The following is a 12898-nucleotide window of genomic DNA, read 5'->3' on the forward strand; positions in this document are numbered from 1 at the left end:
GCCGCATGAAGCGCCCCCCACCCCTGCAGTGACGGCCCTGTCACTGGCCCGGCTGCCACACCAGCTCCGGGACCCTTAAACCAGAAGGTCCCCCCCTCCCCCTGCCCACACTCTCTCCTCCGACACTGCCCAGGCAGGATGGCCAAACACCTCTGCCTTCCTTGCCTGCCCACCTTTCTTCCCACCCCTGCCTTCACCACTAGGCATGCCATCCCTTCTAGAACCTTCCACGGAGCCCCGAGGGAGGATCTGGAGCACTCTGGGCCCCCACCGCCCCGGCTGGCACGTCCGGGTGCAGGTTCAGCTGTCGGCACGCCGACGGACAAGACACCAGGATGCAGACGTGAGTGGGCGGTCCCAGCGCGGTGTGCGAGAAAACACGCAGGGAACACGCCAGGCACACGTGCACACACACACACACACACACACACTCCGACATGGCTCATTCGGCCGAAGCCTGGAGACCTGAGCAGCGGCCCCGGCAGACGCGGGGAGTGAGGCAGCAACCAGGCCAGGCTGGGGCTCTGCACGTGACAACCACCGACGACCTCGCTCACCCTGGCGGGACGAGTGGGGCATGGGGTGCGGGGCAGGCACCAGCCGGACCGAGCCGCCAGGGGAGGCCGGGCGCATCCGAGACCCCCAACAGCCCACAGGTGGCCTCATGGGAGCCCCTCCCGGGAAGGAGTCTCGTGTCTTCCAATGACTCCCCCACGGCCAACGCAACGGTGCCAGCCCCGCGGTCATCACAAAAGGAGAGGAACGCAGGCTCTCCACTGAGGACAAGTGGCCAGGTGCCTGGTGTCACCAGGTGGGACCATTAAAACCATCTTGCCACAGAATGAGCTATGAGCGCGTGAAAATCGCCGCTTTCCATCCGAGCCTCTCTCGTGCACAGTCCCGTCACCTGGAATTAACCAGGTGGCACCAGATGAGAAAGGGACATGGGCAGGGAGGGGGACAGCGGAGAGAGCTGGGGACTGTGCCCAAGAGAGCCACGGCCGACGTCACCGACACGGGGAGCCCCACGGCAGGACAGGACCTTTACTTGGGGAGGAGCCCCTTTGAGGATGGAGGGAGGTCCTGCCTCTCCTGCCTAGAAACACAGGGTACACAGGATCCCCCACCATCCCACAGAGACGCTGGCTTCAGGCCAAGGCGGGACACGCCCTCGGGAGACCCCTCGGGCAGCAAGGCTGACCCCTGCCTGGGCTCCTTCGCCTTATGTCTGCAACCCAGGAGAGCATCCGGGGTGAAGGCTCACTCCCCGTTCCCCTGACGCAGGAAGACCAAGGACAGGTCCTCTGCAGCCAGCGACGGGACAAGAGGGACTTCTTTGCAGTTCCAGAACACTTTCCCGCACTCAGATTTGGATCCGGTGTGTCTGACATTCTGAGAATTCCCTTGAAATTGAAAAAGGACGTCCCTGGGGCGCCTGGGTGGCGCAGTCGGTTAAGCGTCCGACTTCAGCCAGGTCACGATCTCACGGTCCGTGAGTTCGAGCCCCGCGTCAGGCTCTGGGCTGATGGCCTGGAGCCTGTTTCCGATGCTGTGTCTCCCTCTCTCTCTGCCCCTCCCCCGTTCATGCTCTGTTTCTCTCTGTCCCCCCCCAAAAAAAAAGTAAATAAAAAACGTTGAAAAAAAAATTAAAAAAAAAAAAAAAAGAAAAAGGACGTCCCAGCTCGCTGGGGCCTGGGGGCAGACGGGTCTCTCCCACCCCTGTCCCTGCCCCACCCACCCAGCCACCCTGCAGCCTGCCCACAGGACAGCCCCCCTCAAATGGGTCTGGGGTCTCTCAGACTGGAGGAAAAGACCAAGCATGAGGACCCCCAGGCAGCCCGTATTAACCTTCAAAAGCAGAGTTGTGGGGTCACAAGAACAGGCAGGAGGCAGTGTGCTGGGGGAGCCACGGGGCCAGTGGCAGTGGCCACGCCCCCTTCGTGGCCTGGCAGCTCCTTGCCTTTCCCTAAGACCCCAGCATTCCTCGGCTTGTGGCCACATCGCCCCAACCTCTGCTCTGCCGTCTCGTCTCCTTGCTCCGCTCCCACCCTCCTGCCCCCCTCTTTTCCTTACGATATAATCACGCCTATAACAACCTGATTACACCTGCAGAGAACCCCTTCCCTGTCACATTAGGGCCAGGAGCCAGCAGGGGGGTGTAGCTTTTGGGGGCCCCCTGTCAGCCCACCACCCCGGCCAGCGCCTTGAGCCTCCACAGGGTGTCAGGTGCCGTGCAGTGAGTAGGCTCACGGTGACTCTGCCCAGCAGGGGACCCTTCCCAGCTACAGAAGAAGAGACAGAGGCCCCAAGAGCATCCCTGCGTAAGGCCACTGGGCGAGCAGGTGGCTGGCAGAGGTGACCTTCGTGGGCTGGGGGTTCCTTGGCCTCACCTGCCAGCTTCAGTAACAGGGAGAGTTCTGCCCTTTGCCCTTTCCTCTGCCCGCCATCCGGTGATGACCCCCCACGGGACGTTCCTCACTCTGGACGGCCAGCTCTGGCTGTGACAAGGCCCTCCACGCGCCCCCACCCCCACCCCACCCCAGCCTCACTCCTGGTCCTCCGGCCGGCCCCAGGGTGGGGCCCTCAGATTAAGCCCCCTATTCATCAGCCTCTGAGAAGTATAATCGGGGCTTTTACGGAAAATCAGCTCATTATGCAAAGTGCAACGGCTGTAAAAATGATCATTTTTCTAAAGGAGCTCGCTGGGCTCCTATCCAGCCACGAAACAAACGGGGAAGACGCTCTTCAGGGCTGCGGGCTTGGCGGCTGGCTTTTCAAAAAGGGAAAGGGTCTGGCCAAGCCGAAACCTCAGGAAATGAGTAACACTGTGAAATTGCTCCTAAATTCACAGGAGGTGCAGAGCACTGGTGGTTCCCAGAATCCCCAGTCACCTGTGGCAATCCCAGCCTGTGCGGGGGACTCGGCGTGCTGTGCCCAGGCAGCCCCACCGTCCCGGGGCCACGAGGGCAGGAGGGCGCGAAGGCGAGAGGCGGGAGCTCTCTCTGCAGAGGCTGCCGGTCCACGGAGGTGGCGGGGGAGGCCCGGACCTTTCTTGCGCTGCAAATGCCTCCCCCCGCCCCCTCACTTCCTCCTCCTCCCGGTGCCCTGAAGGGTTAACTCGGCCTCGGGCTCTGGGGGCACGGGCACGGAGAGCCTGGAAGGCAGGAGGGTGGCCCGTCCAGGGCAAAGCCAGGCGGGTCCGCGTGCCCCCGGATGTAACCGGGCTCCCCGTGCCAGGCCTGCCGCGGGGAGAAATGGACACAGAGAAGAGATCAGGCTCTAGCCTTCCGTCAACGAGCAAATGACGTGACTAAGTGCTGCTGCACGGACTTCACTCGCGCCCACGTGGGCACGCAGACACGCGTCCAGGCGAGAAACACACTGGAAGTGGGACAGCAACGCCCGGTAGCGGCTCAGGCTAGCGGGAGGGCCGCCAGCGGGAGAGCCGACGGACGATCGTTTCCAGAAAAAAGCCAAAACACCAAAACTACGTGCTCCTTCCTATCCAGAAATACCACACTTACTCTGCGTTAGCGGTTTTGAACTGTCCCTGCTGCAGACCTCACAGAAGCCACCCTGAATACCAGCGGGTGACGCTGGGGGGGAGGGGCGTCCAGGTGTCACTGGTGTCCCAGGGTGTGAGCCTTGTCTTATGGTGTTACCCTAAACGTGTTATAAATGCCCTTCTGTATGCATTCAGCGGAGAGTCTAGAGACATTTTTGAAGAGCCTATCCTGTCTCTGACTTACAACAAAAAACAAAAACCCCCAGTTCAAAGGACTCTCTCTCTGACAATATAATAAATGACGTTCCAGTGATGGGGGGGGGGACCCTAACCTTTGCATCTGTCCCGGTGACTCTCTGAATCTGTGCAAACAGCCCCACCGAGGGGCGGCTGGGCTGGCCTGGTCCTGGGACCCCAGACTCAGGCCACACAGCTGCTGGGAAGTCCCTCCCATAGAGACCACCCTCACGATGTCACGGGCACCCAGGCCGTGACCCCACGGCACTCCACCCTCAGATGGGGCTGTTTCGGGTTCCCAAACCTCTCATCCCCACCCTTTGGGCCCATGTCCTCCAGGGACACTGAGGAAGGGCACGTCCTCTGCTTGTCCCCGCCCGACCTGGAACCTGGTCCCCATTTAGACGTCTCCCTGACCCCGCGCCTGTGGGCCAGAATCTCACTGGGGCTGCCCTCCCCTGTCCCGGCTGCCTGCGTGCCCGGTCCCGTGTCGGGGACCAGAGGCCAAACCGCAGGGGTACCGGGAGTGAGAAGTCCAACCCAGGGACTCGAGGCCCCCCCTCGGGACGGGTCCCCACCCTCACGGCCGAGCCCCCCCGGTTGTGATGCGTGGGGAGTGTGCTTAGGTAGGCAATGATCTGTGAAAGGATTAATCTGCTGATCTTATTACCGATATCGAAAGGGATTTCGCAGCCGTCAGTCGAACACGCGTGCAAGGTCTCCCTGGTGGGAAGCGGAGGGCCCCCCCCAACCCCTGCCGCTGCCCCTTCCTGTTGCCAACAGGCGACACGAGACCACGTTGAAAATTCATGATAAGGCCACGGGCTGAGGACATCTGCTGAAAACTCTAATATCTGAGGCCAGGCACGCGGGTGGCAGGGAGGACGAGAGGGCGGCACTTGTCAGCGCCGATGAGCTCACCTGATTCCTTTGTTCTGGGCCACGTGGTGCAGGGAGAGTCTGGACACGGCAGAGATGACCTGGGGAGACCAGAAAGACGCTTCTGTCATTCCACGAGAAACCAGAAAGTCATCGCAGAACCACAACGAAGGGTATTGTGCACAGAGAGTTGTTCACTAAGCACATCTCGTCTTGGAAGAACAATCCCACACACACCGTGTAACGTTTGCGGGCTGGATACCTATGTTGCGTATGGCACAAAACGTGTTGCGCACCAAGGTTCGCGGAGGGCCGTGCGGAGGGGCGGGGCCGGGCTCACCCGTTCCGCCCTCCGGGCGCCAGCTATTAACCCCAGGCAGGGCCGCGTCCTCACCCACACAGGGGTTGACCTCATCGGGGCCGCTGACAGTCCTAACGGGCGTCACGCTTACAAAGTGCTCATCCCATGCTGCTGTTCTGGAAGCTACCGGATGATTCACAGCATGTTCCCAGTAGGTGCTGACCCAGTTCAGAGATTGGGAGAGGACCAGAGAAGTCAAGCGACTTGCCCGAAGTTACACGGCAGCTTGGGGCGCAGCGCTGACGTGGTGCTCCCCCCCCTTTGGCCCCTCCTCCCTCCATTTGACCTTCTAAACTGATGCCTGGCCCCCTCAAAGGGTCAGGGCGAACGGAACCAGGCTCAGCCCGCATGAGGGGATCCGAGCGCTATCTCCCCAGACCAATGTGCTTGTCAGGGCAGAGGTTCTCAAGTGCTGAACCATGAGCAGTGGCTGTTCCTTCTTGGCTGCCCCCGGCCACACCCGTCCTGCCCTGTGCCCCAGGCAGCCCCCTCCAGACACATGGGGCCCGCCTGTCCCCCAGCCTCAGAAGCCCCAACACAGTTACACCCAACAGGCAGCAAGCAGGCATGAGGCTCCACAGAGGGTTACGGGGAAACTGAGGCAGAGAGAGGGGAGTGGCCGCCCCAGAGGACAGAGTATAAAACACATGAGGGGCGCCTGGGTGGCTCAGTCAGTTAGGTATCTGACTTCGGCTCAGGTCGTGATTTTGTGGTCTGTGAGTTCGAGCCCTGCGTCAGGGTCTCTGTTCTCAGCACAGAGGCTGCTTGGGATCCTCTGTCTCCCTCTCTCTGCCCCTCCCGTTTGTGTGCGCTCTCTCCCACTCTCTCTCTGTCAAAAATAAATAAATATTTTTAAATAAATAAAAAAAAACACGGGGCGCGTGGGTGGCTCAGTCGGTTGAGCGTCCGACTTCGGCTCAGGTCGTGATCTCACGGTTTGTGAGTTCGAGCCCCGCGTCGGGCTCTGCGCGGACGGCTCGGAGCCTGGAACCTGCTTCGGATTCTGTGTCTCCCTCTCTCTGCCCCTCTCCTGCTCACACTGTATCTCTCTCTCAAAAAATAAGTGAACGTTAAAAAAATAAATTGGTTAATTAAAAATAAATAAAATAAAATAAAGTAAAATAAAACGCATTGAGCTGCTCACGATTCGTTACAGAATTCACGGGGCACCTGCTGTGCCCGACATCACATGCTGACGAAGCAGACGCAAGCCTGGGCTTTGAGGCTTCCTTGTGTAAGTGTCCATGGGCCCGCCTGTGTCTGTGTGTGTGTGTGTGTGTGTGTGTGTGTGTGTGTGTGCGCGCGCGCATGTGTGCGCGTGGGTACAGTCTGTGTGTGTCTGGCGACAGGGCCCATGAACATGGCCCACGATGACCACCGGCTAAAGCCACGGACACCCCTGCCGGCTGCTGGCTGCCCCAGGAAGCGAGCCCATCGGGCCTTTTACGTGCACCGTCCCGGGGAATCCTCACCCTACCCGGCCAGGCCCGCTATGCACATTTGGGAGCCTGGCAAACTGAGGCAAGGTCTCTTGCCTAAAGCCCCCAGCTGAGACGCATTTCACAGACTTGTTTTAGCCGCAATTTTCCGAACGGGAGGGAAAAACCCAAGCCGTACAGAAAGCCCCTTTGCTCAGTCCGCGACCTCGGCCGACGAGGTAAGTGCTGTGAGGGGTCTTCCCGGAGGTGGCCACACTTGAGGGGCCGGGCCGTGGGAGTCAGGAAGCTGCAGAACGTCGGGGTCCTTCTGTGCCTCCCCAGAGAGGACTCGGCTGGCCCGGCCACGGCCCCGCGCCCGTGTGCTCCAAGGGTGTTTCGCGAGTAATGAGCCTCCTGGCTCTGGCTGTTACTGTCAGCCCGTGAGAGCTCCAGGCGTTCAGGGAGAACAAAGAGTGAAGCATTATTGCTATGTGCTTACGGTTATTTGCTAGAAGCTAGGAACGAATGGCAGAGCTTGAAGGGTTCGGGGGCACAAGCCACCCGCTCCCACACCTCCACGGCTGACGTTGTTAATCCCCTGCCGCACTCCTCCCCAGCCGGCCGGACAGGGGCCAGAGTCCTCCTGGCAGATCCCACGCTCGGCAGCCATCGGTCAGCCCTGGCCCAGGAGACGGAACCTGTCTCCTGACCTGGGGTTAGCACAAAGCCTCTGCCCCATACAGAGGGAGCCCCAGGCACGGAGGGGCTGCCGCGGGGGAGCGAGCCAAAGCAGGTCTCTGACGTGTCCACGCGCCCACCGTCCCAGCAGAAGACACAGTGGCTTCTCCGCCCCGAGCCCGCAGACACTCTGCCCCAGGCTGGAATCTGTCATCGGCAATTGTGAGGGACTCGGCTCTGGGTTCCCGTCGAGCCAGGGTCAACATCTCTCCCGGAGGTGCCCTGGTCCTGGGTCTGCCAGGGCTGCGTGCTCCCTGCTGGCATCTGGGTAGAAACAGGAGTGCTTTGCGGGGGAGAGCCCACCGCAGGGACCCCCCACTGCAGTGACCGAGGGCAGGGGCTGCCGGGAGCAGGCGTGGGGCCTCCCGAGACAGTCGTGGGGTCAGACGAGGGGTGGCGGCAGCCCCCCGGGGAAAGACAGGGCGCAGGACGCACCGCCCTGTAGGGGAGCAAGGAGCCTGCGCGGGCCCCACAGCGCCCCTGGCCGGCGGCCCCGTCCCGGGACGGAGGGGCTGGGCGATGATCAAACACCTCCCAGCCCACGGCCCCTCCAGCTCTCCTGAAAACGTAAATGTCAAAGGATGACATTTTCCCAACTTTTATCTCCACTTCTCGCCTGCCTCTGTTAATGAATGGAACGGCTTCCCCTCCTCCCCGTCCACGACTGGCTCAAGCCTTTGGGCTCGGCAATCACCGACCACTTCACTGGGGCCAAGGAAGGTGTGCCCAGGGCGGGGCAGGGGGTCACAGCAGAAGGACGCGTCCCCAGAGGCCCGGGCCCACTGGGAGGAGCCACACGCACGCCCAAGGAAGGGGCAGGGGGTGGATGGGGCAGCCCAGGGCACACCGGGCGGAGGTGTGGGGTGTGCACGCGGGGTGGAGGTCTTGGGTCCGTCCCCGCCCAGCCGCGGCCCGCTCTGACCCCACGCTCTCCACCAGCTCCACTCTCGGGCTGGACACGTTCCCCGACACCAGCAGCCCATCAGCTTGCTCACTCACTGGCGGAGTTCCGGAACGCAGACCCGGCACCCCAGGCCCACCTGCGGAGGCTCTGGAACGGAAGAGAGTGGGGCCCAGGAATCTGTTTAGGGCCCCGGGCGGCCCAGATGCGGGGCCGAGGTTGGGCACCCCGGCCCCAGGGACGGGGTCCGACAGGCAGCCCCACAGACTAGGTCAAGGTCTGCAGAAGGGCAAGGAGAGTGACCCGGGTATCCATCTCCAGACGGCCTGGGAAGCACAGAGCCGCTGAAGGGAATGGACAGTCAAGCAGAGGGGGCAGGAGGGACTTCTGGGGAAAGGACACGTGGTCTGGACCCCGGGAAGCTAAGGGGGGGATCTAGGGCAGGCCTCGCCGAGCCTAGAGTTCCAGAATGCGGCTCCCAGGACCTCTGCCCCTGGGGGTCCCCCACCTTCCCCCCCAAGCAACGGGCTGACGAAGCTTGTCCCGCTAGCCCCTGAGGACCCCCGAACCAGCACCCCAGGCCAGCCTCTGTGCTTCGGCTTATAATCTCGCTCAGGCACGGAGAGGTGGGCAGGCAGCCGGCAAGACGTGTCCCCGAGGGGCACCTGGTTGGGCCTGCAGCAAATCCTTCCGAGAAGGGCGGTGGAAACCATCCAGCTCTCCGGCCAGGAGGAGCGCGTCCGCGCTGCCCTGGTGTCATTAAGAGGGCTCCGAGTCCCCGCTCTTTTATGTGGGGAGCCGTTTCGTTCCAGAGGTGCCCCTGCAGCAATGTACAAATGCTCCGAAAACCCACCTGCAGCCTGACCGGCCAACGCCAGGCTCGGGGAGAGAAGAAGCCAGACACGGCCGCACGGGGGATTCTGAGCCGCCGTGCAAACTGATGTCGCGGCAGGGAATTTGTTGATCTAAAACATACTCACGAGTCCCTTCGGTGAAAGAAACAAGTTGTAAAACATGTACAATCGACAGAGTCTACTTTTTAGAATTATATACTCCTTAAAAGGAGACGGGCGGAAATGCACAACACGTTAGGCAGTGACAGCGAGATTGTGCAGTTTGCTTCCTTGGCTGTAGCTTTATATTTGCCTACAGAGTACCGTGGGGGCAGATGGCATTTAAAAGCAACGGTCTGCTGGTGTCCCACCCCGGGTGCAGACCCTCCCTGAATTGTCCTGTCAATAAAACGTGCTATTTAAACCAAAAGGCTCTGACTCTGGACCTGAAGGTGGAAGTACGGGCCGGGTTTACTCTCACTACACCACAGCTATTGCAAGCTGGTCGAAAAACACCGCTCTCCCCCCCCCTCGACCCAGAGTGCACAACAGCAGGGTGTCCACTCAAGCTGCAGCCGATCAGGACCCTCACTGTTGTGAACCTAAGGAGTACTCGACACAGGACCTCCCTGAAATGTATCAGCATGTGGAGATGCGCCTTTGAACTTTATATTCCAAGTACCTGCACACAGACGTTACCTGGCAAATGATGATGTGCCTAGATGGATACATGGGTCCATGGAAGGAAAGAAGGAAGGAAGGAAGGAAGGAAGGAAGGAAGGAAGGAAGGAAGGAAGGAAGGAAAGAAGGGAGGGAGGGAGGGAAGGAAGGGAGGAAGGGAGGAAGGGAGGAAGGGAGGAAGGGAGGAAGGAAGGAAGGGAGGGAGGAAGGATGGGAGGGAGGAAGGATGGGAGGGAGGAAGGATGGGAGGGAGGAAGGATGGATGAATGGATGGATGGACAGATGGATGGATGGACGGATGAATGAATGGACGAATGGACAGATGGATGGATAGATGGATGGAAAGAAGGGAGGATGCATGGATAGATGAATGTATTGTAGAAGAAAGACAGACAGATGGGAGGGAGGGAGGGAGGAAGGAAGGAGGGAGGGAGGGAGGAAGGATGGGAGGGAGGGAGGATGGATGAATGGACGAATGGATGGATGGATGGACAGATGGATGATGGATGGATGGATGGACAGACGGATGGATGGATGGATGAATGAATGGACGAATGGACAGACGGACAGATGGATGGATAGATGGATGGAAAGAAGGGAGGATGCATGGATAGACGAATGTATTATAGAAGAAAGACAGATGGGAGGGAGGGAGGGAGGGAGGGAGGGAGGGAGGAAGGAAGGAAAGAAGGAAGGAAGGAAGGAAGGAAGGAAGGAAGGAAGGAAGGAAGGAACAACAGAAGGAAAAAGTGAATCACCACATGACAGCGGAAGGCTCATAAGACTCCTGCAGCCCCAGAGAGGGGTTTCCACACCACTCTGGTCTGTGAGCTCCTTGAGAGCTGGAGCCAAGCTGGCTTTTCTCAATGATGTAATCCCCAGTGTCTTCACAGAGTACACCCACCACCTATAACCCCAGAGAAACCAGAGGCTTTCCTGCAGTCCTTGTGGGTGGCTCAGTAGGGGCCCTACTTCTCAGGAGGATCTCCTGGGTTCTTGCCCACCCAAGGCCTCAAATTCACTTCGGACAGAGGCCAGGAGAAGGGGGAGCAGGACGGAGCAGTCAGCTCTTTCTCACATTCCACACTGCCTTGTTCACATTAAAGTCCCACCTGGGGAAATTCTCAAGGCGGCCACAGGTACCCTGTCGTGCTGAAGGGAACACTGGTCAGCACCCCCTTCCCAGCCCTGCAGCTGAGAGCCTGCCCTGGGGCACAGGACTGTGCTGACATAGCTCAGGGCATTTCATGAAACTTCTGAGCCCCAGGACAGCTCCTCCCATGAGAGACACTAGACTGGACTGATTGCTTGCCCATTTCACAGACAGGAAACCAAGGCCCCAAACCAGGGAACTTGTTCAAGCTTACACAGCTGGTCAACAGTGGCTGAGAGAGACACTCCTATTACCCACCCCACTGAACCTTTGAGGGGGAGGGTCTGCAACAAAATGTCTTTCAACCTCCACACTCTCCCCTTTCCCTACAGGTGGCAGAGACCATGGTTCCAAGGGTGCACAGGAACACAACCTGGCAGGCTATGCCCTCTGCTGAGGATGCCCACGGCTACTCCAGCTCTCTTCAGGCCTTCTGGGCACCTGACACAGCTCATGTGCCTCATGAAGCTCTTTCCAAGCTCTTTTGGGGCTAACATCACATCTGACCTTCAAAACCAGGCTCTGAATTGCTTCTTCACTTCATGGGTGAGAAAAACTGCAGCCCACTACTGAGTTTATATGACGGGCTTGAGACACAGAATGACCTTAGAATGCTCTAAGGATGTCTGGGGATATGGGTGTGGGGATAAATGGATGGGCGCACACATGTATGGATGGGTGTGTGGGGGAATGGATGGGTAGATGTGTGGATGTGTGGATAGATGGATGGGTGCATGGGTGAATGGATGGGTGTATAGATGAATGGATGGGTGTGTGAATGAATGGATGGGTGCATGGGTGAATGGATGGGTGGATGGGTAGATGGGTAGATGTGTGGGTGTGTGGATAGACGGATGGGTGTGTAGATGAATGGATGGGTCTGAGGGTAGATGGATGGGTGCATGGGTGAATGGATGGGTGTGTAGATGAATGGATGGGTGTGTGAATGAATGGATGGGTGCATGGGTGAATGGATGGGTGTGTAGATGAATGGATGGGTGCATGGGTGAATGGATGGGTGTGTGAATGAATGGATGGGTGCATGGATGGGTGGATGGGTAGATGGATGGGTCTGGGGATGGATGGGTGGATGAGGATAAACTGGGTACGTGGATGGATGGATGGATGGATGGATGGGTGGGTGGACAGACGGGTAGATGGACAGACAGGATCAGCAGCAAAGGACCCAAAGAGAACCTGCCTCCCTATTCCCACCTCTTAAATGTCAGAACACGAGCTACCATTTCTCGAGCACTTAGCATATACCGTGCACTAAGATACGCACGACACAAACATCATTCCCATATGTGTTCTTCCCTTCCCCCAACTCCCCATTATTAGAGACAGACCCTGGGGACTGGACTGAATAAGGATCTTGTCCCAGGTCACCCAGCACTAAGTGGCCGATTCAGAAACCAAACCTACATCCACGTGACCCAAACCTGTGCCTCTACCTGCTGTCCCCACCACCCCGCCGGAGCCTGCAGCTGGGCACAAGACCTCGTACCCCTCCTTTGGGGCCTGGCTGGACACTTGCCAGCCTCTCCTGCGGTTCCCGAGGGCGGTGGATGGGAGCAGACGTCAAGGGGGCCGCTTGCGGGCCTGGCTCACGAAACCTCCCGCCTCTGGGCAACCTCACAGTGCCCACATTAAAGGTGGTGAGGCCTCTATCAGCCGGGTCCCTGAAGGTCTTCCTGGGGCAGAGACCACACAGACACACACACACGCACACACACGCACGTGTGAACACGCTCTGCCCACCCGGAACTTCCCTGAAGGTTTGCTGCCTCCCGGGCGAGCCTCCACCACACCTCCCTTTTCCACTGGGACTCGAAACGTGAGCCAAGGTTTTCCGTGTTTGTTTTCTGCTTTAAAGTCTTCTATGATCCCGAATGTAAAAGACAGAAGTCCTCCAGGGTATGAGCTCTCTATGTGGAAACGCTATTTCTCTGCAAGCGGAAGAATCAATACCCCTCGGAATAAAGGCTGACATGCTAACACGTACCATAAAAAAGTAGTTTGCAGAGCTGACAAAACGCCTACGCCACGAAACAGGAGAACAGACGCATCACTGCCACGGGAAGGCGATACGAACGGGACGCTCAGGGACCACAGTACGGGGACCGTGTCACGGCTGGCATTCGGCTGGCACTGCGAGGTGGCACCCAGCAAGGCCACCTAGGTTCCCCGAG

General features: G+C 59.2%; 1 protein-coding gene across 5 annotated transcripts in view; it reads right to left on the bottom strand.

Moving 5' to 3' along the window:
- Positions 1-12898, bottom strand: part of VAV2 (vav guanine nucleotide exchange factor 2) — a 164295-nt gene that overhangs the window by 74050 nt on the left and 77347 nt on the right. For all 5 annotated transcript variants that reach the window (XM_047093802.1, XM_047093803.1, XM_047093801.1 and 2 more), the window contains exon 3: positions 4664-4722. In XM_047093802.1, the coding sequence (XP_046949758.1) occupies positions 4664-4722 (59 nt within the window). The remainder of the gene's footprint in view (positions 1-4663; positions 4723-12898) is intronic.

Source organism: Lynx rufus, unplaced genomic scaffold (assembly GCF_022079265.1).
Source record: "Lynx rufus isolate CCGP_SWC_20201006 ecotype Redwood Valley unplaced genomic scaffold, mLynRuf1.p SCAF_36, whole genome shotgun sequence".
In the NCBI taxonomy this organism is placed as follows: Eukaryota; Metazoa; Chordata; class Mammalia; order Carnivora; family Felidae; genus Lynx; species Lynx rufus.